The sequence below is a fragment of the Phoxinus phoxinus genome, assembly GCF_949152265.1.
Source record: "Phoxinus phoxinus genome assembly, chromosome: 12".
Classification (NCBI taxonomy): domain Eukaryota; kingdom Metazoa; phylum Chordata; class Actinopteri; order Cypriniformes; family Leuciscidae; genus Phoxinus; species Phoxinus phoxinus.
Window position 1 is genome coordinate 19658309 of NC_136887.1, and position 24867 is coordinate 19683175.

Genomic DNA, 24867 nt, shown 5'->3' on the forward strand with positions numbered 1-24867 from the left:
TGAAGAACACAAGCTCCACCATATGGATACGATCATCCCCCTTTCTCTGCGTCTCTTGTTTTGTTCTTCTCCTGCTCCTACCCTCTTTTTCTTCGCTCTTTCTGTTTCCAGCTGTCTGACTAACACCATCCCTCATTACTCAGCAAAAACAGTCTGCAAACCTCTCCACCACACACAAATAGAGAACTCCACCCCCAAATCTCTGTATGTTGTGAGTGGGCTATAAAAAGTCATTGTTTTTCCACTATTAAGTAGCTGAAGGAAGTAAAACGGTCCCAAGAAGTGTCTACCGCACCCTTCATCCGTAGTGTTGTCTGTTCAGTGTTTTGGAAATAGACCACAAGGTCATATGAGGGAACAGATTTTTGAACATGTAGGAGTATTCAGAGGTACCAGCATTTAGAGTGCCAACAGCACCTCTGTTGTGAAGCACTGATGAAGACGAATGATATTGGAATGTAAATAATCTCTATTTTTATCCCCATAAATATTTAAACCAAGTTGCACACTTTTCCATCTCTGCTCTGTTGTGGATTTATGGTTCTGATATGCATTAAAATTTTGCTTTAAAGGCTGTTCGCAACCTACTTTACTTTCATAATGTAATTATTGTATTAATTGCAAATGGATGGATGGTGAAAAGAATGGAGCCATTGAATGTGTGTTTGTAAAACATTGCTTAAATGGCTATTTTTTTCAGGGAGGATAACATTATCAAATAGCCTACATTATGTCAGGAGAAAAAGAAACGTCACTTCAGAGCATGAGCAATTTACAAGATTACAAATACAAACTTTTTCCTTTTGGAATAACGTGCACTGATGGACTGTTCATAATAAGACAACTGTGGAATGTGCATTAAGAAAGTAAACAGGGTCATTTTGAATTATTGTTGACTTCACTGTGAATATGTTGCATTCCCTTAATGTCAGTGCTTAGGCCCCATTCACACTGCAAAAAAATCTCCTTAATGAGTACATTTATCTTATTTACTTTTCTTGATAAAATATCTAAAAACCCTTAAAGCTAAATAAACTTACTTAACATAAAATTTCAAGACTTGTTTTCACTGACTACATACAAAAAGTATAGTTTGTCCTGCTGCACCCGCATATCTTTTCACTTTTTTAACTTGTTCATACAATAATCTTCACTTAAAACAAGTGAGGAAATCTGCCAATGCTGTAAGACTAAATATGCTTGTATTAAAGATACATTCTCTTAAAGGTGCTCTAAGCGATTTTGGGTGACGTCACTTCTTGTGGACGTTCGAAGTATTGTCAAACAAAACGGAAGCTAGCTCGACCCTCCCTCCTCCTCATCCCGTCCCCTCCCCCTCCCTTCCGTGCTTCCTGAAACAGTCATCTCTTTGGTTGTGTGTCGGCCATATCAAAATTCAACAGAATATAATTCTAACGTTAGTCGTTGTCGTTGTCTAGGATATCTCTCCTCTTGCTATCTTCCCTCTTCACCTCCCCACACCCCCCTTCATGTGCACGCGCAATAACCCCCAAATCATTCTTGTCGGTTATTGGCTGTAACACTGTTTGTTATGTTTCGTGGTGCAGGTTGGCCCAGTTTGTTTTTGTTGCCGTTTGTGGAGCCTGGGCTGTCTACAGAGACCGCGTTTTTTTACAGTGTGTTCAGGGGACAGGCAGTTAGCAGATAGTGAGGAGATGTTTTCTGTATGTGACAAAAACTGTTTCAGCCTAAAAAAAACATGTGGCATCAGTTAGAGCACTTTTAATATCTTATGCAATGTTGCTTCTTAAGCAAATTGATCTTCTTTTTGTCAATCATTTTTTAATATTTTAAATAAAAATATTAATTTAGTTTTTAGTGTACACCTGGTATGAATATATGTCTTTGATCCAAAATACATTAGATATGTGATCATGGATAACTGAGGGTCACATAGTTGGACCTGACAGTTTTTCTGTTCTTTTCTGAAGGTACAGTCCATCCAATTACCCCCCGGGTCATGTTTACAAAACACACAATGGATTACAGTCCATCTCTAGCCCAGGCTAAGCCATCTAAGACATGCTCTTAGTGGCCAGTATTTCATACAGTTACTGAATGTGTTGCTTCTATTCCACCTGAGGGAAAATTGGCTTTTGTTAGCACCGAACACAGGCAAACACTGTTTCCAGAGTTTTTACTTGGCAAACGTTCACTATTTAGATGGATCATGACCTAAACCGCATGCTAAAACTCTCCAATCCTAGCACAAGCAGAGCTCGAGATTCATTTTAATCACATTAATTTTTGACTGCATTGGGCGGTAATTCAGAGTGAGCCATTAAGACCAGCAAAGATCAGACTAGCAAAGAGCATTACCTGCTTATTCCAAAGTATTATGAGAAACAAGCAGGTGATGGAAGAGGATTTGCTCTCTCTAAAGATAGATCCCTGGTGTTTAAATAGAAATGTGTGGCCATTTAAAGTGCTTGTTTAATTTGAAAACCCTTATGAAAATATAGTAGTACACTATACAGTATGGTCTAGTAGTCTTGTTTCTATTTGAGTTTTAAAAAGTGAGTATTAAAATAAATATTTGACTATTTGAGATTAAACTCAAGAGACGATTTTCTAGTGTTCGGGTATCCAAAACAGCGTTCTTACACCGTGAGGAGATAAGAACAGGTCTAAGACATTAGGAAAGAGGATTATGTGTACAAGCCAAGCACATGCGCATTAACAAGCGGTCCTTTAAAGATAAACCAATTTGTTCTGTTTTACTGGGGGACGGGGACGGTGGACACTAAAATCATCTTAAATTTTCTCAAATCAAACAGATTTTCAAACAAAATTTCTTATTGAGTTTTAAATAACAGACTGCATGTCTGTACTCTCCAGATAAGTCATTTAAATTAGTCATATGGGGAGTAGTGAGCGTTTGTGACTACAGGAAATGAAACCAAGATGTTTAGTTCTTAGTCGAAAACTGAATTTGGTTGGGAAATTTGGTTGAGATGTGAATCTTAGTAAATGGAGATAACAAAGTCATGTGTTGTCACCTAGACCGCCCGTTTTGAATATAAATTGGTTTGTACCAAAAACATAAACCCCAGTTATCATCAACCACAATTATCATTAAATGTTTTTTTTTAAAACAAATAAATTAAAAATTAACGTATGTGCCCTTTTCTTAAATGTAAATTCTTAATTAAATGGTTTTAAAGGTAACATCGTGAATTTGGAACCATGCAAAAATATACACTATTTTGCCAAAAGGTATTGGGACTCCCCTCCAAATCATTGAATTCAGGTGTTACAATCACTTCCATGCACAGTTGTATAAAATCAAGCACATAGGCATGCATACTGCTTCTGCAAACATTTGTGAAAGAATGGGTCGTTTTCAGGAGCTCAGGGAATTCAAGCGGTACCGTGATAGGTTGCCACCTGTGCAATAAGTCCATTCATGAAATTTCCTCACAACGGAGCAAGTCTGGGTTGCCAGGAGAATGGTACTTGCCTGACTGCATTGTGTCAAAGTTTGGTGGAGGGGGGATTATGGTGTGGGGTTGTTTTTCAGGGGTTGGGCTTGGCCCCTCCAGTTAAATGAACTCTTAATGTTCAGCATACGAAGACATTTAGGACAATTTCATGCTCCCAACTTTGTGGAAACAGTTTGTGGATGGCCCATTCCTGTTCCAACATGACTGTGCGCCAGTCCACAGAGCAAGGTCCATAAAGACATGAGCGAGTTTGGTGTGGAGGAACTTGACTGGCCTGCACAGAGTCCTGACCTCAACCCGATAGAACACCTTTGGGATAAATTAGACCAGAGACTGTGAGTCAGGCCTTCTCGTCCATCATCAGCGCCTGACCTCCCAAATGCACTTCTAGAAGAAAGGTAAAAAATTCCCATAAACACACTCCTAAACCTTGTGGAAAGCCTTCCTAGAAGAGTTGAAGCTGTTATAGCTGCAAAGTGTGGGGCCAACTCCAAATTGGCTACGGATTAAGAATGGGATGTCATTAAAGTTCATGTGCATAAGGCAGATGTCCCAAAACTTTTGGCAATATAGTGTATATATCTGTTTAGGGTATAGTCAGTAAGTCTAACTCTTAAAAACAGCTTACACGTGAAGTGTTTTAGGACCTAATTTGCTTATGCTGATGTGGAGGTCCACACATGTTTTGGAAAGTGTGGTAGTGAATGGCAGGGAAGTGCTTGGTGCTTGTGGCCTCTCAGTCAATCTGCCTGTTCAGGCCAGCAGGGTTAGAGACATGAGCAGCTGTGTTTAAGGAGATCACATCTAACTGATGCCCTGTTTAACATCAAAGTCAGCATGTGTAAAAGTGTCAGAGTTAGCCCTGATTATTTAGAAATTATTTACAGCTATATTATTCTTTTGTTTTATGATTACTATTGTGCATTCAGCTGACAAATGTGTTGATATAGGCTACCTGATTTAAGTAATCATATATTTCATACACTGTAAAAAAAAGATTAGTTGACTCAACTTAACTAAGTCAAGTCATCTTGTTGCTTTGACTGAGTTAATGAGTCAACTTATAGTGTCAAGTTTATGCATCAATTCGTGTTTTGAAGTGTAATAAACTTGACACTATAAGTTGACTCAAATGAACTCAGTCAAAGTAACAAGATGACTTGACTTAGTTAAGTTGAGTCAACTAATCTTTTTTTACAGTGTATGATTAACTAGTTGGTGACAGAGTTAACAGAGCATAATAGTAATAAAAAAAACACCTTGACATGCCACCCGAACAGAGATCACAAGCCCTGTAACCTTAGACCATCTGTTACAGCAGGTGTGAGTTGTGGTAAGAACCGGGTCCCAGCCTGATCCTCTCTCTTTCATCCTCAGAAAATGGATTACATCGGTCGCTACTTCCATTAATAACAATATGTTCAAAATTGTGTTTCTGTTCAATACCTTCTAATTACAAAACAATAATACCTTGTTATAATTGCATATTGTTTTAACACAACGTTTTTGTTGGGACCATAATGACAGATATTTGTGTTTTAGGAATGCTACACACATCATATAAAACTAATAGCGACACCTAGTGGCATGGATGCAGTATCATACAAAACATTGTTGTTGTTTTTACATATATACTGTAGCCTATATTGTTTATGAATTTATTTATTTTTGATATTAGTTTCTCACTGTCAATTTCAGATAATTATCTCAAAGACATGTTGAGTGTCGTCATGTATTGGTTGGCCCAAATACTGTAGTAACAGCCAATCAGCTGTTTGTACTATATGCCGCAGCCACAAATCCCCCTGAGGGTACAATGACAATGTCCCTTTAACTGCTTTTTTAAAATAGTCTCACACCCACCTCATTCTCCCTAAACCCTAGAAGACCACTGCCAAGAGAACCATTTGAATGTTTATGATACAATGGCAATGCAAGCAGAAGTTTTAAAGCTGAGTGTACTTTGATGCCTGTTCATGGTCATCTTCTAAAGATGAAAGTACTGTAGCCTAAGCTTTAGAAGCAGTTGTTATTGTTATTCTGGCCTCATGACTTGGAAACAGGCCACGGTGAGTACATGCCCTAAATGGACACATGCTAAGTTAGAGGTTCAGCTCTATGAGAGATGTAACCATATTATTACAATTCAGTCGTCTAACCAAATGACCCCGAGGCTGACACTCTCATTCATACCATGTACTTCTCAATAGCTAATCCGTAAGTCCAATTCTGTGTTTATTTTTGTACACATTGTAGCCAGAAAAAGATGAGGACTAATGAACTAAGAGGATTGGGACCAAAATGAGGGAGGAGAGTTTGCACTATAAAGGCGGACAAGACGAACTGGGAAACACACTAGCAAACCAACAACACCAGCTACAGAACGGTGCTCACGTGCAACAATCAAAAGCAAAGCAGAGGACTTCCTCCAGGAACTTGGACACAGGTAAGAAGATCTGGACTGTCATTACACTGAAATAAACGCACATGGACTTTGAGGTGAATGTGACAGAGCATGAGACAGCTGATTTGGATTCAGTTTATATAAGATTGTTCAGTGTGAACATTAGCATTCATGTCTTTAGGAAGATTCACAAAAAGGAAAATATTGACACACTAGATTGATGAAGAGCCACATGGCTCAAAATGTCCCTTTTGGTGAGAACATGCAATACATACATTTTCTGTTTATGGGGCTGTGGTGTGCCGATTTTTCTTTTTGTGGTTAAGCACCCTCTGAGAATTGCCTGCTGTGTCTGTGTACTTTTTGTCTAATTCTTGCTTTAGGGAGATTGAAATGTGGCATAATAAATACAATAGAGACCTAAGGAGCATCGGTTGTTTTTATGGTCATAAATTTGCTTTCTGGTTGTTCCTAAACCTAATCCTGATGCTAACTGGCATAACCTTAACCTGACAAAATAAGGAATAGTATCCATCAAGAATATCCACGATTGATCATGAGAACGATAATAGTTGACATATGAATTTGCATCTTGATTGCAATTTAGAAGACTGTGATTATTGTGTTCATTGTTTTTAATTTCTCTAGAATGTACAACAAAAAGGTTAATATTAATTTTATGTTTCTTTGGAACCACACAAAACAAATATGGAAACGGAAGATACACACACTTTTAAACAAGAGCATGATTGCTGGGCAAATAAGTGACTTGTATTTAATGTGAATTATTTGTACTAATTTACACATAAATTGTGATTAATTCATCTAATTTACTGAGCTGCTCATGGTTTTATATATGTAAATAGTATTTAATATATTTATATTGAAATATTTCCAAAGGCCCAACAGTCCCACATTTAAAATAGTAAGTCAAGGTTCATTGCAATTCCTTAAAAATATATCACAGATGTTTTGCTAGCTCTTCCCAGGTTTGAAATAGTTGGCATCATACACAGAGGCAAATTAAAAACAGATAAGAGCTAATCCTGAGTGCGGCTTCTGTGGAGGATTATGAAGCAGTCTATCGTTATGCTAATCTCCTCTTCCCTGATTAGCCCTATTGGATTGAAATCTCAGCAGGACAACTTATAAACATGAATGGTTTTCCAAACACTGTACTCAATTCAGGGCAGGATGTTGGTTCTTTTAAATGTTGCTAAATCAAACGACTGCCCTCTGCTGGCACATTTTACACACTAACCATTTCACTTTTCATTTCAGAAAGCTTCAACTGACTTTCCATAACCATGACAAAGTAAGTTTGTGCATATGAATTTATCCCTACATTTTACACATAATTTAAATATGAGGCATAAAGACATTTAAAACATCAAACAGGCAAATTAAAGGCATTTAAGATCACAATTGCGCCGCCGCCATATCCTACACACTATTCAATAATTTATTAATATTCATGACACCTCTTAAGCAGCCTTCTTGTAATACTCCTACACTCTGTTCACTAGTAGTATTACATCTGTAGAAGTCTTTTTGGTCTTCAATCCTAGTGGATTACCAGATTATAAGAAATCCCTTTTAGAATGGATTGACAGGATTACCACAAGAGTTTAAAAGTAACAGTGCAAAGCGGGTGAAATCAAGTTCTGCCTCAAAGGCATCCTGTGAAACGAATTTCTATCTAATATCTGGATATTATCTGCATTAAACAGTAAATATATACTGGTGATTGCGTAAAATGTTATTACCAGTTGGGAGTAATTTTGTTCAGACAGAACTCAAATGAAGCAACTTGTCACTAATTTAGTCTAAGCAGAGGTGGTAGAGCTGTCGCCTTTAGGCTGTAACCGGACATGACAGCGGGACAGTGCTAAAATCAGACAATAGACAAAATTTTATCCAAAAAAAATTCGAAAAGGTTTCCCAAACACTTCCCTATCTGCTATTGGTCAGACTATTGGATAGCCACGCCCCCCAAAACTCATGCCATTGGCTGAGCTGTAAGCAATGTTTTGTTTTACATTAAAAACTACACACATCCCCTTTAAAAGAGTAAATTGAGCTTATAACAATGATCATAATATTAAGACTGTATGTTGTTTCTTCAGGGTTTTCAAGAAGACTAGTGGAAATGGTTCGGTAAGGTTCCATTTATACTGTTTACACTTCACATTACTTGTCATCTGCTCCACATGTACATGCTCTCAACATATTTTTAAAACACAAGCACACGATAACCATCTCAATCATTATTTATTACAGATTTGCCTTTATTTGGGGAAAAGAGACTTTGTGGACCATGTGGAAAGTGTTGATTCAATTGGTACGTTCTACTTTACAATGAAAAATGTATTATTCCTCAAAATTGTGATGTTGTCTCTTTTTTAATTAAATGTATACATGTATATTTATATACACCACTTTTCTATTCATGTGCAATATTTCAAACAACCTGTAATTTCCCTCTCAGATGGGGTGCTCAAGATTGATCCTGCAGATCTTAATGGAAGGAAAGGTATGATTTAATATAATATCATGAAAAGTTTGTCGGTAACTTCATTCATTTAGACACTTCATTTAAACATTACATTTTATTTTTTCAGTGTGGGTACAGCTTGCATGTGCCTTCCGCTATGGAAAAGATGATCTGGATGTGATTGGAGTTTCCTTTAGGAAAGACATCTGGATAAAGCGCATACAGATGTATCCCTTTGAGGGAACCAAGCCCCCAAATACACCAATGCAGGAAGCGCTTTTGAAGAAAGCTGGAGATCAAGGACATCCCTTCACTTTTGATGTAAATCCACACTTATGCATCTGCTTAAGCATTGAGAAAACAATCAAGGACGTCCTTCATTTGTGTCTCTCCTGTTCTGTCTCAGATTCCAGTACGTCTTCCATGCTCAGTGTCCCTTCAGCCAGCACCAGAGGATGCCGGGAAGGTACAATTGCAGAAATACATGAAGAACACACAAATGCAATCAGACTTGTGTCTATGTCTCTCTTATATGTAATATGTTTACTTTTACAGCCTTGCGGGGTTGACTTTGAAGTCAAAGCCTATATTGCAAATGAAGCAGACAGCATGGATGAGAAAGTTGAAAAGAAGTATGTACTGCTCTATTTTAACATAAAGATACTATCGAAAGAAATGAATACATTTTCACTCTGATTTTGGTATCTCTACCAATATAGGGACACTTGCCGTTTGATCATCCGCAAAATCCAATATGCACCAAATGAGATAACAGCCGGACCCAAGGCCGATCTCAACAAACAGTTTATCACAGCAGACAAACCAATTCACTTGGAAGCTTCCATGGAAAAGGAGGTACAGTGTTTTAAAATGCCTGTTGTAGATAATTGAAGAATTAAGAAAAATATGTATTCCATCATATGCAGTTTTGTGTCTCTTCTTTATTCACTGCTGTTTTCTCATCTTTTCAGCTCTACTATCACGGCGATCCCATTCCTATCAAAGTCAAAGTGAACAATGAGACCAGTAAACTAGTGAAGAAAGTCAAAATCAGTAGTAAGTATTTTAATAATTCATATCAATAAACAATACAGCCAGTCTTCATCCATTTAAGCTACTTAAGAATGATTCGTTATTGTCTTTAAGTAGAGATAAGTGTTTCCCACAATGATCCAAAAACTTTTGCATTGTGTGTTTCAGTTTACCAAATCACAGATGTAGTGCTTTACTCAGCGGACAAATACCACAAATGTGTCCTGAATGAAGAATTTGGGTGAGTGCAAAGACCTCCACATCGCATTTGTCAGTGGATCTTTTAAATATTTTTGGATTTTAGTGTTTTGGATTTAACATATCTTTTATATGTTGTATTAAAAAAAACTTCTATAAGTTTGTTTTTGAGATCTGAACTTTCTGATATCTTTTGTAACAGGGACCAAATTAATGCAAACTCCACCTTTGAGAAGGAATATAGTGTCATTCCTCTGCTGGCTAATAACAGAGAGAAACGTGGTCTTGCACTGGATGGCAAACTGAAAGATGAAGATACCAACTTGGCTTCTTCAACAATGTCAGTTAATCTTCATTACAAAACGATTTTCATGTTCATAGTTCAAATAACAGCTCTGGATTTTTATACATTACAAAAAAAAAAAAACTTTTTTTAAATGACAGAAAAACAAGGTGACTCATCTGCATCTCTCTCTCTCTGCAGTCTGCAACCCGACATGGATAAGCAAATCCAAGGCGTCATTGTCTCCTACAAAATAAAGGTTACCCTCATGATGGGAGGTGGTCTCTTGGGAAGCCTCACATTAAGGTTTAGATCTTCGTATTTTCTTTTAACTCAATGTCATTGCCTCTCAGTGGAGAGGCTGCCATTATGATATATATTTCCATTGATGATGCCCAAACACAACTACTTAACAAGGAACAGTCTGCTTAGTTACATTGTCATTAAACAACAGTGAAAATACATTCATTAGTACATGATGTGTTGTGTTTTAGCTCATGTTTATCTTCTGTTCACAGTGATATTACCGTTGAACTCCCCCTGGTTCTAATGTCACCCAAACCAGCAGGTGAGGTTTCTGTTCCTTGATATCTGAAATGAGGAGTGTGTGTGTGTGTGTGTGTGTGTGTGTGTGTGTGTGTGTGTGTGTGTGTGTGTGTGTGTGTGTGTGTGTGTGTGTGTGTGTGTGTGTGTGTGTGTGTGTGTGTGTGTGTGTGTGTGTGTGTGTGTGTGTGTGTGTGTATATACATTTTGAAAAAGCTATGGTCACGAATACAGAACTATCATTGGAAATCGTTTCCAACTGTATTTGTGACCATAGCTTTTTCAAAATTTCAAATAATAAACATTACACCCTTTTTTTAACTGACACTGCTATGAAACATACTAAAAAGCAAAATTTTCTTGTCTTCTAACTGCATCCTTGTGCATTCTCAAACTGAGCAGAAGTGTAAGTATCAACGTAAACTTGTTTCTAATGTTCAGACAGAATGTTGAACTTCTATGTGCTTTTCGTTTTAAATCTAAGACCTTTAACAAAAATGATCTTCATATATATTTATGTATTTAAATATACAGTCATTGTATAAATATTTAAAGCCATTGTTAAAGTAATGTCTTTTTTATTCCAGGACTGATATCAGCCTCGAATAGATTCTACAGCCAGTGACGTTGAGGAGGAGCAAGTCAGGACGAGAGACACTCAGGAATAGATGCAGAATACCAAACAACCCCATTTCATGAGCCATAGACTATAAATGTTGCAAATAACTGTGTAAAAGGAATTATCTGTATAATGTTAAACATGGTCTAAAGGCCTTGTATACTAAGATGAACTCAATGACACTGAAATCAAGCATTGGTCTGATGCTTTTTAATTGTCATGTTTATTTCTTTTGCCTTTATCATGGAAACTCAGTTTAATAGTGTTTTAGGTTCTTTTTGTATGTGAATTAGATTTTTAAAATATCAGGGAGTAATACATTTACTTTAATTCTATTATAATAATTGTATATTTAATTTTATTTTTGTTGTTGAATTGTTTTTTTGTTGTTGTTGTTTTTTGTCTGGCTGTGGTGATGGTGGAAATCAATAAAAAATGGGACTGTTATTTGGATCACTCCCAAAGTCTTTCCTCATCATTCATCATGACTTTATGTAGCCTAGATGCAGTGGAGCAGTTTATTTTATTTTTTTTGCATAGGCCTATAGGGAGAGTGGGGTAAGATGAGCCAGTTTTTACTTATGTGGATCTCAAGGCAAGGGAAATTGAGACAGAAGTACAATGAAGACATCCACTGTTAATTTGGGATGTTGCCTATAAACTGAAAATTAAAAAATGCACCTATGACAAAGAGCCTTGAAAATATGACCTCAGAAAAAAAAGTGTACATGTGAATCAACTTACCCCAGGTTAGGGGTAAGTTGATTCCAGTCAGTGGGTAAGTTGAGCCGTCTGGGGGTAAATTGACCATCCTATCTTTCACTTTTTTATGCAAGCATAATAATAAAAAAGACTTGCCTCTTTAAAATAATAATTTAATAACACACTTACCTTTCTGAACAATGTTAACCCTCTGGGGTCTGAGGTGTTTTTGGGGCCCTTGGGATGTTTTGAAATGCCCTGACATTTGTGCTTTTTTCAGTTGCTTATACACATATTAATAGCAAAGGTGGAAATGCACTATTTAGCACAAAACAGGGCTACCATAATATGTGAGCAACATGTATGTATATGTTTGTATTTTTGAGAGAATAATGTTTATGCATGGTTATTAAAAAAACAAAATCTTCTCCCCAAATGTGTCACTCATATAAAGCACAATACAAATAATTTAAAGAGAAGGCTTATATTGACCTTTTAAGATTTAGCTTACATCTACCTTGTAAATATATGTTTTGCTATTTTATTAAAAAGATTACAATTACAACAACAGTTACAATTTCAACAATATTTCAAGTGTACTCTTTCTTTGTAAAAAATAAATTATAGGCCTACATTTTAGTATATGTATTAATTTATTTGAATATAGCCTACATTGGAACAAATAGGCTACTATAGTAACATCTTAGTTGATGACTTTATTTTGACAAAAAAAAATACTGTGTATATATATATATATATATATATATATATATATAGGCTATATATATATTGTATATATAGGCATATGAGCAGAAATTGCTAACCTTATTTGATGTAGCAGTAGTCTATTTTTAAAAAACTTTATAATTTATCCAAAACTAGTCAACAAAATATTGTCTTTCATATTTCGGCCGACTGTAGGCTATCGTTTTTATGAAATATTAGGGGATATAAATGTTAATTGCAGTTTAATATGTTGCTTATACAAAGACATTTTATTTCAACACATTTCAGTCGATTTTCTCCATTTCAAAAAGGTTGAACCACTGGTTCAATTTACCCCACATCATCTGGCTCACTTTGCCCCATAGTCACCATTTTTGGTAAAAACGACCTAGCTTAGCAATTCAGGATAACCTTTAGCTTAATGATTCAAATGGTTTTAAATGTTGTCAAATCACTAACATGTACCATACACAACTTTAGACCTAGATCAATTTGCTGTGACAAAACGGCTAATATACCTGAAATGCAGAAAATTTACTTTATCAAGCAAAAAAGGTGTTTTTGTGGAAAAGACAACTTCCCTTTTGTCCCATGTGCTTCACATCTTCACAGCAATATATAAATGATGGAGCCTTTCAAAATGTATGGTCCCATGACACCAAATGTGCATAGTTGCCTAGAAACAGGGGGTGGGTCAACTTAACCCATAAACCAAGCTATTCTTAACCCTATTGTAAATACCTGTTGTAAATTATTATGACTCAGTACTTACATGTAATTACACTGTAACAATGTTATACTGTAAGTTTATAACAATGCAACAACACCTTAAAATATGTAACCAAAATACATTCGATTAATATTAGTAGCCTAATGCTAATCGTTAAAATGCAATAAGTGGACCTTATTGTGTGTGACTTGTCCTTATAGGCCTATAGAAGTGGTAAGAAAGAGAATAAATGTATTTACATTAACTGACCTCAGATCAAACCTTAAATGTCATCAAATGTGTCTTGAGCAGTATGAAAGAATGCGTTTCTCTTTTCCTGAGCTTTAGCACTGTCAGTTTACGCTGCAGTTTAGTTTGTGCGCCTCAAAGCGCAGCGGCTTTATACACTCAAGAGCACCTTAACAGAGCTGAATCAGCTGATGTACGACAAAGGTAGAATTCTCATAGTGTTATTATGTACATCGACGTGTAGTTCACAATAAATGCGTATAATTAGCATGACAAAACTGAAGAATATTGTGAGAGAATGAAAAAATGCGTCGTTTTTAGTTTCATCCCGTAAGGGAAAACAACAAATTTATGGCAAAATGCATGCTTGACGAACGCTGTAGATTAAAGAGTTAAAGTTACAGATGTGCTATCTAAAATACAAATACTTTGTGAGAAATATGGCTAAAGTTGTTGTGAATCCGTACAGACTGTTGCGAGGTCTGTAACGTTGTTGTCAAATGTCATAGTAGCCTAAATGAATTGGGAAAGTAGCCTACAGATCTCAGATCATATTGAGTTAAGTTTACGTAACGCAAATCGAAAAAGTATCTTTGACGTACTTATAGGCTATGCATTAGCTTACTTAGCCTATACTCAGTTTTTTATTTATTTATCTTAATTAAGCCTTTACGATACAAACAATAAGAAATAGCCTACTCAGTTCTACTTAGTAAGTGAGACTGTGACGTTGTCCCAGCATCAATGTTGCCAAGTGTTGCTACTTTAACACTGTTTCCACGGGTATTTTTTGTATTTCCCGGGTTGAAGCGAAACTCCTGCAAACCTGGCAACCCTGCCCAGCATGCAATGTTGTGCGCACTACGTTGTTTCCGGTTAGCTGCTCGCTATCGTCAGACACCGGGATGATCAGACATCATTCAACGGGCCCGCGTGTTTCACGTAAACTCGCTGGTCCGTGTAATCGGACTTGTAATATCGATGAATACCGTCAGGAGTTCGAGAGTGACAAGCAGTGGTCCGCTAGACGTCAGTTCATAGTGAAACATGTTAAAGAGTACGAGGGAAATGCTCTTGATAATTTACTGGCCCTGTCGATGGTATGGGTGAACTACGTTTTCCTGGGATGCAGGTGGGGATTGAATATATCATGAGAATTGGGCTGTTTAACTTTTTTTTCCCGTAGGGGTTTGAGTGCATAGTTAGTGTAAGTAATTGGGAAAGTTCAATGTATAGCCTACCATATTTAATTTAGCATATGCAACGCAAGTGTATGCCTTATTTATACATACCTCATTATTGTAAAGTTATGCAATACTATGGCTGTCCTTTTTTTTGGCGGGCAGATATGCATCCCATCTAATGCTCAAGGTGCTTGAGATGGCAGAAGGGATCGATGTTGGTGAAATGCCCTCATATGAACTAGTCCCGAATGCTGAATCAAAAAAGAGACCAGGTTCATCTGATGGGGGTAAGTCTGTCAATGCCTGAAATCTATCTATCTATCTATCTATCTATCTATCTATCTATCTATCTATCTATCTATCTATCTATCTATGTACAGGTGAAACTCGAAAAATTTGAATATCATGCAAAATTTCATTTATTTCAGTAATCAAACTTAAAAGGTGAAGCTAATATACTATATAGACTCATTACATGCAAAGTGAGATATTTCAAGCCTTTATTTGTTATAATTTTGATGATTATGGCTTACAGCTTTCATAACTGTTCAATAAATGAACTTTTGCACAATATTCTAATTTTTCGAGTTTCACCTGTATCTGACATACATACAAACATACATTTTTGTGATTAAATTATTCCACAAATTATTTTGTGGGTGCTTGGCTTCAATTAAAGACCCCCTGAGGTGAAAAGTTTTTAATCTTGTTTATATGTCTATGTGGTGATTTTTAATATGCTTTAGGACTAGAGTTGTCAAAAGTGTTGACCATACCAGCATTTCCCTCTAGTATTTTGAGTGCTGTTGAACACAGATTCTTAAACACCTCTGATTGGCCATTGTGTTGACGTGCTCAACATATATGTCTGTGATTGGCTACAATGATCAACAATGACATCTTTGACGCTCTTCATCGAGTGCTTACACAGATACACACGGGATGTTTGAAAGCGGCGTCAATCAGTGGATCCGTATATCAGCGGATATATTAGGGTTCCGCTGATAGACGCCTGCTTTTAAATGCTCCCGTGTTTATCTATGTGAGCGATCTGTAATTAAACAAAGTTCAGTACCAAAGTCGGTACTTTTTGACCACTATATTTAAAACAAACCATGTGCAAATTCATGTGTCAACACTATTGCTGAATATTTTCTCCTTAAAACTCTGTCTCAAAATTGCGGTTTGAAATCGCTAGTGTTTCTTACGTCACAAACTACCTTGTAACCAATCACGTCAACATGCGGGCTTTTGCATATCATTAACAATGACTGCTCTGAAGCAGGGGAGTCTCAAGAGAAGCCAGGTTATCCCAGTAGATTTTTCTGTTGATATGAAAAAATGGGTACATTTAGCAATATAGCGGGTGAATTATGTACATGATATTACAATGTTATGATGAACTATATGCCTTTCTCCACTGACATTCTTGTTCAAAGCATTTCTAAGGATGCTGATTTTTAGAAGGCAGTGTTCTGACTTTGAGATGGTGAATGGGAACATGGTTTGTGTAGCATTAGTAATATATTATTAGCAAAAAGTTAATCATATTAAATACAGTTATGTACTTAATATGATTACAGCTTTGCTTGACAGACATTTGTAATTGTTCAATCAAATGTGTTAAGAACAATGAAATAAGGAACTTTTTTTACAAACAGTCCCAGGCGTGAAAAAGCCGTCTGCTTCGAACTAAATGAGACCTGCTTGCTCTGAAGAACAGACACACTCACAACCTGGCCGATTTACTTTCCAGTAATTGTTCCAGAGCTTGTTCTTGTACTGCTTGCCATCATAAAAGTGCTAAAACAATACAATAATAATGCTATTTAAGTTATTCTGTCTCTCTCTTATATAGATCTCTGTGCGCTCTGTAATACTCCGCTCCGTTTGCTATCTGTCTCATTCTCCGTCCACATGACGCTGTTTGTTTGTACATGTTGAAGGCTACAGAGTCCTCTGATTGGCTAGAATACGTCATGGTAACCTTCCTCTGATTGGGTAAAAAAAAAAAAATCCTCTCAGCGGCAATTTTTCCATTGGTGGAATTTGCCTAACAACATCGATTTCATTGGCCTTTTTATGCAGTGGTATTGCGCAACAGCGAAGTGTGTGTATAATACAAACGGGATATCACTGTTTTCAGCGGAATCTGAGGAAGACAGCAAAAAAGACTGCACCTCTCTGTCATTAATAGTTTTGAAGATAATTGCACATTTGTAAAAGTATGCCATTTTGGGCGGTACCGCCCAATTCGTCCCCAGAGGGTTAAGGGATAAAATCTTTGATTACAGGGGAACTTAAAAACATTTATTCTGCATGTAAACAAAACATCCATTTACATGCAAATATGATCATTTATACTGCTATTTTAATCATATACGTCTTCATATTCTAGGTGAAGAGCCCACGAGGAAGATGCCTGTGTCAAAATTCATTTCCAGACCTCGATTTCAGCCAGTACACTTTGTGAGTGGTGGGAATTGCGGCAGTGGAAATGGAGAAACTGACGAAAAAGAGAATGAGAAGGAGCGCAGGAGGGGTGAGATGAATGAAGTAAGACAGAAGGAATCATATCATCAGCCATATAATGGTAACCATGACAATGGCCCTTCTTCCTCCTCTGGCTGCCTTGAGATGGGGATGTACGGTTATGATTCTTGGCCTGAGAACAGAACCAAAGACGTGGTTGCGAGCGGCAAAAGTGGGCTTGGCTATGGCAGCAGTACCCAGAACTTCATGTGCAAAGTGCAGCAGGAATACACTGCTAGTTATGAGGCTCATCATGCCAAACACTCGGAATCATTCTCACAGGCTGTCCGAGTTGAGGGATACGGAGGTGCTGGACGCTCTGGACCCCAGGTTAGCAGAGGGTGTGGACTGGGATTTGGACATCAGGATAGGCCGACTTCCAGCAAGGCTTTTAGCAGGGTATACGACGGTCCAAGCAGAGACGGCTCTGGCCTTCTCCCTACAAGCAGAGGCGGCTCTGGCCTTCTCCCTACAAGCAGAGGCGGCTCTGGCCTTCTCCCTACAAGCAGAGGCGGCTCTGGCCTTCTCCCTACAAGTAGAGGCGGCTCTGGCCTTCTTCCTACAAGCAGAGGCGGCTCTGGCCTTCTCCCTACAAGCAGAGGCGGCTCTGGCCTTCTCCCTACAAGCAGAGACGGCTCTGGCCTTCTCCCTACAAGCAGAGGCGGCTCTGGCCTTCTCCCTACAAGCAGAGGCGGCTCTGGCCTTCTCCCTACACCCTCTCTGCCGACTTCTATACTTCCAGAAACAATTAACGAAAAACAGAGGCTTATTACCAGAGTATCATCAGCCGTTCTCATCACCCTCAGAAATCCTTCGTTCATGAGTGGGCCTGACGGCCCAAATTACAATTTCATACTTAGCCGCAGCATCCAGGCCTGCAAGACGAACCCAGAGTACATCTATGTCAATTTAAGAGATATTCCACCCGCTGACCTTCCTAAGAACAGAAAAGTACCCACTGACGGATATGCATGTGAATTGAGGTGTCAGTGTGTGTACCTTGCCACTGGGTACTCTGGGAGCAAAAACGGTGCCAGAGACCGAGCATCAGAACAGGCTGTCAAGCTGTTTTTGAGGCCGGTGGAAGTCCGTGTCTTGCAACGGCAGTACAGGCGTACTTGCGTCAATGACATGGTGGTGTGCCAAGTTAACACTCCAAACCCTACCCTCCCCCCACCTCTTCGCAACCCGGAGGACAAGCCGTCCCCTAGTACCAAGGGCCAGTATGAGCCTGACCAAAGCAAACACTGGACAGAATTTGTAATCATGGAGAATGCACACGACGCCATCTGTATACTCAACAACTCGGCTGCCTTCAACCGAATGAAAGTTGATTACACATTTGACCCGGTTCACAATAGCAATTTATGGCTCTGTAGTGTGTACTTGCAGGGTGAGCTGGTGGCACAAGCCAAAGGGACCAAAAAGAGCTCGAAACACTCAGCGGCGGAGGAGGCAGTGAGGAAGTTGCGAATGAACCAGACTGCTCGCCAACAAGAGCAGCAGCAGCAGCATTTTTCTGGAGGCGGCCACACTTTGGACCAGCCCAGTGGTCGATACATCCAGCAAAGCAGCAAGAAAGCACATCTGGGTGAATTGGTGATTCTTGAAAACTCTGATAATGCTATTTGCATAATAAATGACACTGCTCAATTTAATAAAGTGCTTGCTGACTACAAATTCACGGTTCTGCCGGACCATCGCTGGCAGTGTGAAGTTTACCTAGATGGGAAGTACGTGGCTGCAGGTGTTGGGCCTAAAAAGACGGTGAAACATATTGCAGCAGAGGAGGCCCTTGCCACACTTCGATGTACACAGGCTGTGGTGAAGTCCAACCTCAGGAAGGAGGGCAATGTGGATGCAATTTCCCGAAATCAAATCATTGCTCGTTCTGGCGAGGAATCCATGCGGCAGGAGATCAAGGAGGACAACATTGGTAACCAGCTACTCCGTAAGATGGGCTGGACGGGTGGTGGTTTGGGTAGAGAAGGAGAGGGCATTGCTGAACCCATCAAAGTCAAAGAGCAGTATAACAGGGAAGGATTTGGCATGGAGAGGCAAGGTAATCTGAGTAAGCGCGATATTGAGGAAATCATTCGGAATTATGTGAGTTCAAACCGTCAAGATGAACTGCGCTTCTCTACGGAGCTCAACAATGAAGAGCGCCGGCAGATCCACCAGATATCCCAAAGGTACGGGCTGCGCAGCAAATCGTACGGACAGGGCCGACTACGCTTTCTTGTTGTTAGCCGCAAAGTCCAGAAGGAACAACTGATTGGTCAGCTTTTACAGGAAGGGCAGGTGGGACGATATGAACTGGTGAAGCCTCAGCCTTCACAATGACTGGGCTCAACAGGCCTCAGAGATGACTATTAATAAAAGAAAAGCAGTTTTACTTGTTACATTTCCTGTTAATTTGTTTCCGAAGAGTGTAATTAAATTTTAAAAAAATCAATTCTCAATGTCTACAATGTGTACCCTTTTCTTCCCTTTACCAGTTTGTCCAATCATGTCCAGATTTACTGTAGGTTAGGTCAAGGTCATATGATGAACACAAATCATGTAACTCACTAAACTTTGTAATATCATGTATCTTATGAATATTTTTGACATGGATATTAGAAGTGGGGCCTTTTGGCAGCACATGACATTCCATTTTCTTTGTTTTATTATGCTTTCAAAATGGACAATTTATCATTCAGTCAGTCTTTCATCTGTTGTAAGATAAACAATTAAAATATACAAATATCCTTGAAGTAATTATAAAACATATATTTTTCTCATTTTCTGGTTGTTGATTGTAGAATTAGGTATTTATCTATACAAATGATAATGCCCGAGCAGCAATCCCTGTGAAGCTGTTTGCTTTTGTGAATACGGTCAACCAGCCTGCTTGTTTTGACACATTAAATTTAATCTGGTCATGGTCCATTTTCCAGTTCATTTAATTGCTCTTATTTTTGTTCAAGAAAAAACACCATAGAGTTTATTTTACTGTTTATTTACAAGAAGTGAGAAAATGTACAGTTTCTTACATGGGTTACTAGTGCAAATAAGACACTCTTCTTAGTAAATTAGAAAAATGAAGACTTTTATTAGCTAAAATGGACACTGCATGACAGCCTCACATCCATGTTTGGAGGAGCAATTCAATGTCAAAAATAAAAAGCACTTTAATGAAATTTAAAATAAAAAAAGCAAGAAAACCATGCAACTGGGGTGCAACAGACAGAAATTAGTGAATACAGAACTAAAGAAAACACTTAAAGATGCCAATTTGTTATGTTATGATAGATCACTGTGTACCTTCAAACAATTACTGCTGACAAACTAACATGCAGTCAGTGTCAATAGGCAACACCTTAAACATCAATATGAACTGCTGAATTAAAAGAACAAACCACTTGCACTTGATAAAAAGGGTAATTTCCCACATTTGGTTTTAAAAAGTCAGGTTTTCCAAGTGCAGTTATAAAGGCATGTTTCCGAAACATGTACGCTTTCCATACCAGACAATGTATCAACCATCTTTAATGTCTTTGTCATTTAATTTGGAACTCAGAAAGGTATGACACTTTTGCAGAGACGCAACAAAATCTCTACATTCAAACAAAGATATACTGAAAACAGCAACCAACATGTTAATTACCCAAATGAAATCAGCCCACCGTGTAGAAGGAAATAAAGATGACCAAAATGAGGGCTGGCCAAATAAAAGCAAGTAACCCTGGCAACAATATTTTGTTAAATTAAAGTTTATCCTCCTCCAAGATAAGGTTCTGCATGAAGAGGGAGACCACAACACAACAGCACTCTAATCTTGCAACAGCTACAGAACAGACGATTCTACTGAATAAGTGGAGAATGATTCAAATCATGATGTTTTATTTTATTCTTTGCAAGGTGGTTTTCCTCTCATTGGCTGAGGCGGACTATTGTTCGTATGGGAACTGTAAGGAGGGTCAACAGTCGCGCCAGCTCTGTTCCACAATGGCCGAAACACGTTTCTCATACTCTCTCTTGTTTTCCTGATACAGCTGAGCTGCCTGGCTGTTGGCAGGGCTGTTTGGGTTCGGCTCATCCAGTAAAGACTGTGACAAAAAAGGCATGTTAACAACCTGAATAATGTCCTCACATTTAAAAACATCTTGTTAAAGGTACAATATGCAAGATTTTCTGCCGCTAGAGGGCGCTACATTCCAAACAACAACAACAACGGTGTAGCTTGATGACGATGTGAAGGAGCGTGGAATGATGGGAACTGTCGTTTTCAACTCCACCGTGGATTTAAATCAGTCAGACGGGAATTGAAAAATCATGTTCATGGAGTTCATCAAGCAGTATAACATCAAGTTCTATTTTTATAAATGTTGTGTTTAATGACATGCTTTTATTTCATTCAAATGAATTAACCGCAAGAAAAGTAAGGTTTAATACTAAATTGGTTATCATAGATGTTACTATATTTGTCGAATTCATTGTTGTGATAACGCTGCGCAGTTTTACGTGTTCTAAACAATTGTTGTAAAAGTACATTCGAACATACCCACATCATTTGCCAAAAGACTGATTAATCTTTATGTATAACACATGCTATATTTATTTACATGGCCATAAACACCAGACGTGATAATGTCAATAAACTAAACAAACCTAAAGCAATAATACTTTCCTTACATAAACATAACTATTACCGAATGCTACATTTGGAATATATAAAATTAAGCATGCTGAATTGCAACTTCTATGTGACTTAGGATTATGGTTTTATTTCTCTTCGTCCCAAATTCTTCTTGGGTCGTTTGGCGTTTACGTTTATGGGACTTGTCTTTGTCGACAGAACTAGCTGCAATCGGTAAAGAATAATTGTGTTCCATAACGACTGCACGAAACAAGCTAACATTTTTTGCTTGATAGATGCTACAACTACAACTTCCGCATTTGTCCAGGACTCCACGCAGTACGAGCGGAAACCGAGGGTAACGTGGATATGACGCCATTGACTGGCGACTCCCAGCTCACCCCTGCTCACACGCCCTGTTTCCTTGGTTAAAATCGCACTTTTCTCACGATTTAAATATAGTTGGAAACATTTGGGATATCTAAGTAATCAACTTAACAAAATATATAACACTGGCCTTGCGATTTTGGGATATTTTAATACAAAAATCTTACATATTGTAGCTTTAATTAAACATTTAGTCTGTGCAAATAAGCAGTGCACACATGTACCTGTATTGAGGTTAAAATTGAAGAAACATCATATGTTGGACTCCAGCGATTCTGAAGAATGTCCAAACATATACTACCATCTGCATAAACTGAACACAAAGACAGACAATTAGATTTTATGGTCCATTGGCACATACTTAATTCTAGCATGCGATATATATGCACATTGAGTAATCTTAAAGGTATAGCGGAGGATTTTCTTTTTCCGGGTCGGTAGCCTATACTATTGGTCCACCTAAGTGTCAATCATTCTAGTGATATGTTTACGTAAGGCCGTCGTACGTGCTCGTCCCTATGTAGTTTCCGCTTTCTGCGTATGCGCACTTTCAGGTGTATTATGTGTGATGAGTTACGGTTTCAGCCATTCCTTTGAAAATGGCTGAGGGTCGAAAGAGAAAAAATGTATACGAAGTGTATGATAAGAAGAGAAAGGCCGCAGAATATAGAAACAAGACCAGAGTGATTTTGGGTGAATATTTCACACGCTGGCGTGCGCTTAAAGCACAGGTTGAGCTTCCCACTGATGCCGCAGTCGCGAAGATTCTACTAGACAGGTAAAGTTTGTCATGCTATTTGGAGAAATCCATTTAAAATCACTGCAAGTAAAAGTTAATGTAAGCTATGATTAACAGCCGTTTAACAGGCGTTCCCTCTCGGGAGCAAAGAGTGTTGCGCATGTGCATTTTAAAAAAAATTGGAGAGGGCGGGTCTTTCCTAAAATTAGGAAAGATCCTCCGCTATACCTTTAAGTGCAAGGAATACAAATTTATAAATGCAAAAATCACTGTAAATTTGTACAACTTACCATTAGGGTGAAACATTTTGGAGACAAACCGGACTGTAGGAGGTTTGTTTGGATATTCTTCTGTAAATTCTATTGTGAGTTTGAATGTTCCTATGACAAGCAAAAAAAGAAAATATGAAGCAAAACCATTTGCCAGATGTAATCAAAAGAATTACACCATTCCAAATAGTTGTACACAATTACAAAGTGGCATGTATAAGCGGTTGCCAACAATATTATTTAGAACCCAAAGCTCAATACTTACTCAGCTGTCAATGTAGTTTGTTTTTGTTTTGTTTTTTAAAGAAAGAAATGACTTATTTAGAAAGGAAAGGACAATAAAATTTAAAAAGTGACAATAAAAGTAAAAAAGTAATGTTACAAAAGATTTATATTTATCAATGATCACTGAATTTTTTTTATTATTATTTTACAAAAAGCAGCACGACTGTTTTCAACATTGATAATAAGAAAGGGTTTTGAGCACCAAATCAACATAGAATGATTTCCGAAGGATCATGTGACAATGAAGACTGAAGCTTGTATTTTCTTGACTTACCATCTTCAAATGGTGTTCCTTCAGGGCTGTAGGTAAAAGAAATGGGTCAACATGTCAGGTTACACATAACACTTGGCATGACAGCAAGAAACAAAGCCAGAATCACTGGCCAACGTGCAAGAGCCCTGCGCTCTAATCCAAAAATAACAAGGCACAACAGTCTACGGATATGACATTATAACCTGTTTCCTTCACCACACCACAAGACAACACAACACACTGCTCCATTCAGGACACCGTCACTTAAAGATCAAATAACCAGCCCCTCTTATGGGGTTCACTGACCATCTGGCCTATTTAAAACTGGTTATATTACCACTAACAACCTTAATCTCATAGACCTCGAATTGGTTGAGATAAACAAGTGTCTATGTGTTTTGTTAACTGTTTATCGCGGTCAATAAAAGCAAATGATACAAACCCAAAAATGACAGCGTTCCAGACCATGATGTTGTTTTCAGACGGGGCTCCGCTAACTCCTGCTGGAGGATCCTCCTGGAGACTGAAAAACAAGTTATCCAAAGAAGTTACATTACATATACTATACCTACATTACTACAACACCTCATACCGCACAGATGACCTCCAAAACACATTATCGGAGAGGTGTAGTGTCGTTAATAAATGTATTTTATGGGGTAAAAGTCGCCATGTTAAACCCCGAGAGTAGCCGGTGTCCATAAAGCACCCAGGGGCCTTTAGCATTCTCTCTGTCGCTTACCGTTTAAAATCTCTCATCAGACGCCGTCTTGCTGGGGTTGACATAGTTTAATTGGATAGCCGAGACGTAAACATAAGGTATCGACGTCGTTACTTTGAATTAGGTTCAATTCTTTTAGTTTAGTGGACGTTGGTTTGGTCGATTCGGTTAAATATCGACGTTAGCCTTTCGCTTGCTTGGATCCTCCTGCCTGTTTTCTCTACTAAGCTCGTCTCTCTGGGACTGGACCATACCAACATAAAGCGGGGGAGAAACAACGGCTCAAATAAAAATGAGCTCGTTTACAAACCCATAAACCTATTAGTGGTTTAAAAAAATATATATTTAAGAGTACTGACACTTATAATTAGACTGTTTTGTTTAATAATAAGCATAAATATGGTTAAGGTAGTTTACAGAAACCCCTCCGAACACGCGCAGTTGTAGCGGACT

The 24867-nt window shown here is 38.1% G+C and overlaps 3 protein-coding genes across 5 annotated transcripts; 2 read left to right on the top strand and 1 right to left on the bottom strand.

The window, feature by feature from the left end:
- The first annotated feature begins 172 nt into the window (after window positions 1-172).
- arr3b (arrestin 3b, retinal (X-arrestin)) lies at window positions 173-12320 on the top strand. 2 transcript variants are annotated; one of them, XM_079631264.1, is made up of 16 exons: window positions 173-458; window positions 5721-5910; window positions 7150-7183; window positions 7995-8025; window positions 8149-8209; window positions 8357-8401; window positions 8490-8683; window positions 8769-8828; window positions 8918-8994; window positions 9082-9217; window positions 9334-9418; window positions 9563-9635; window positions 9795-9932; window positions 10077-10181; window positions 10394-10443; window positions 11006-12320. In XM_079631264.1, the coding sequence occupies exons 3-16, from the start codon at window positions 7176-7178 to the stop codon at window positions 11041-11043; spliced, it is 1101 nt and encodes a 366-aa protein (XP_079487390.1). In that variant the 5' UTR covers window positions 173-458; window positions 5721-5910; window positions 7150-7175; the 3' UTR covers window positions 11044-12320. The 2 variants fall into 2 exon arrangements, with proteins under 2 accessions (XP_079487390.1, XP_079487391.1); XM_079631265.1 differs by lacking the exon at window positions 173-458 and having other exon boundaries at window positions 5576-5910.
- A 1819-nt stretch (window positions 12321-14139) lies between these two features.
- nkrf (NFKB repressing factor) lies at window positions 14140-20063 on the top strand. Of its 2 annotated transcripts, none has more exons than XM_079631154.1 (3): window positions 14140-14555; window positions 14770-14894; window positions 17006-20063. In XM_079631154.1, the coding sequence occupies exons 1-3, from the start codon at window positions 14329-14331 to the stop codon at window positions 19480-19482; spliced, it is 2829 nt and encodes a 942-aa protein (XP_079487280.1). In that variant the 5' UTR covers window positions 14140-14328; the 3' UTR covers window positions 19483-20063. The 2 variants fall into 2 exon arrangements, with proteins under 2 accessions (XP_079487280.1, XP_079487281.1); XM_079631155.1 differs by having other exon boundaries at window positions 14216-14523.
- Window positions 20064-20115: 52 nt separating this feature from the next.
- Window positions 20116-24674, bottom strand: ube2a (ubiquitin-conjugating enzyme E2A (RAD6 homolog)). The gene is made up of 6 exons (XM_079631160.1): window positions 24436-24674; window positions 24136-24216; window positions 23715-23740; window positions 23177-23266; window positions 22372-22460; window positions 20116-21230 (listed from the first exon to the last, which is right to left on the bottom strand). Exons 1-6 carry the CDS (start codon window positions 24477-24479, stop codon window positions 21102-21104), a joined length of 459 nt encoding a protein of 152 aa, XP_079487286.1. The 5' UTR covers window positions 24480-24674; the 3' UTR covers window positions 20116-21101.
- Between the last annotated feature and the right edge of the window lie 193 nt (window positions 24675-24867).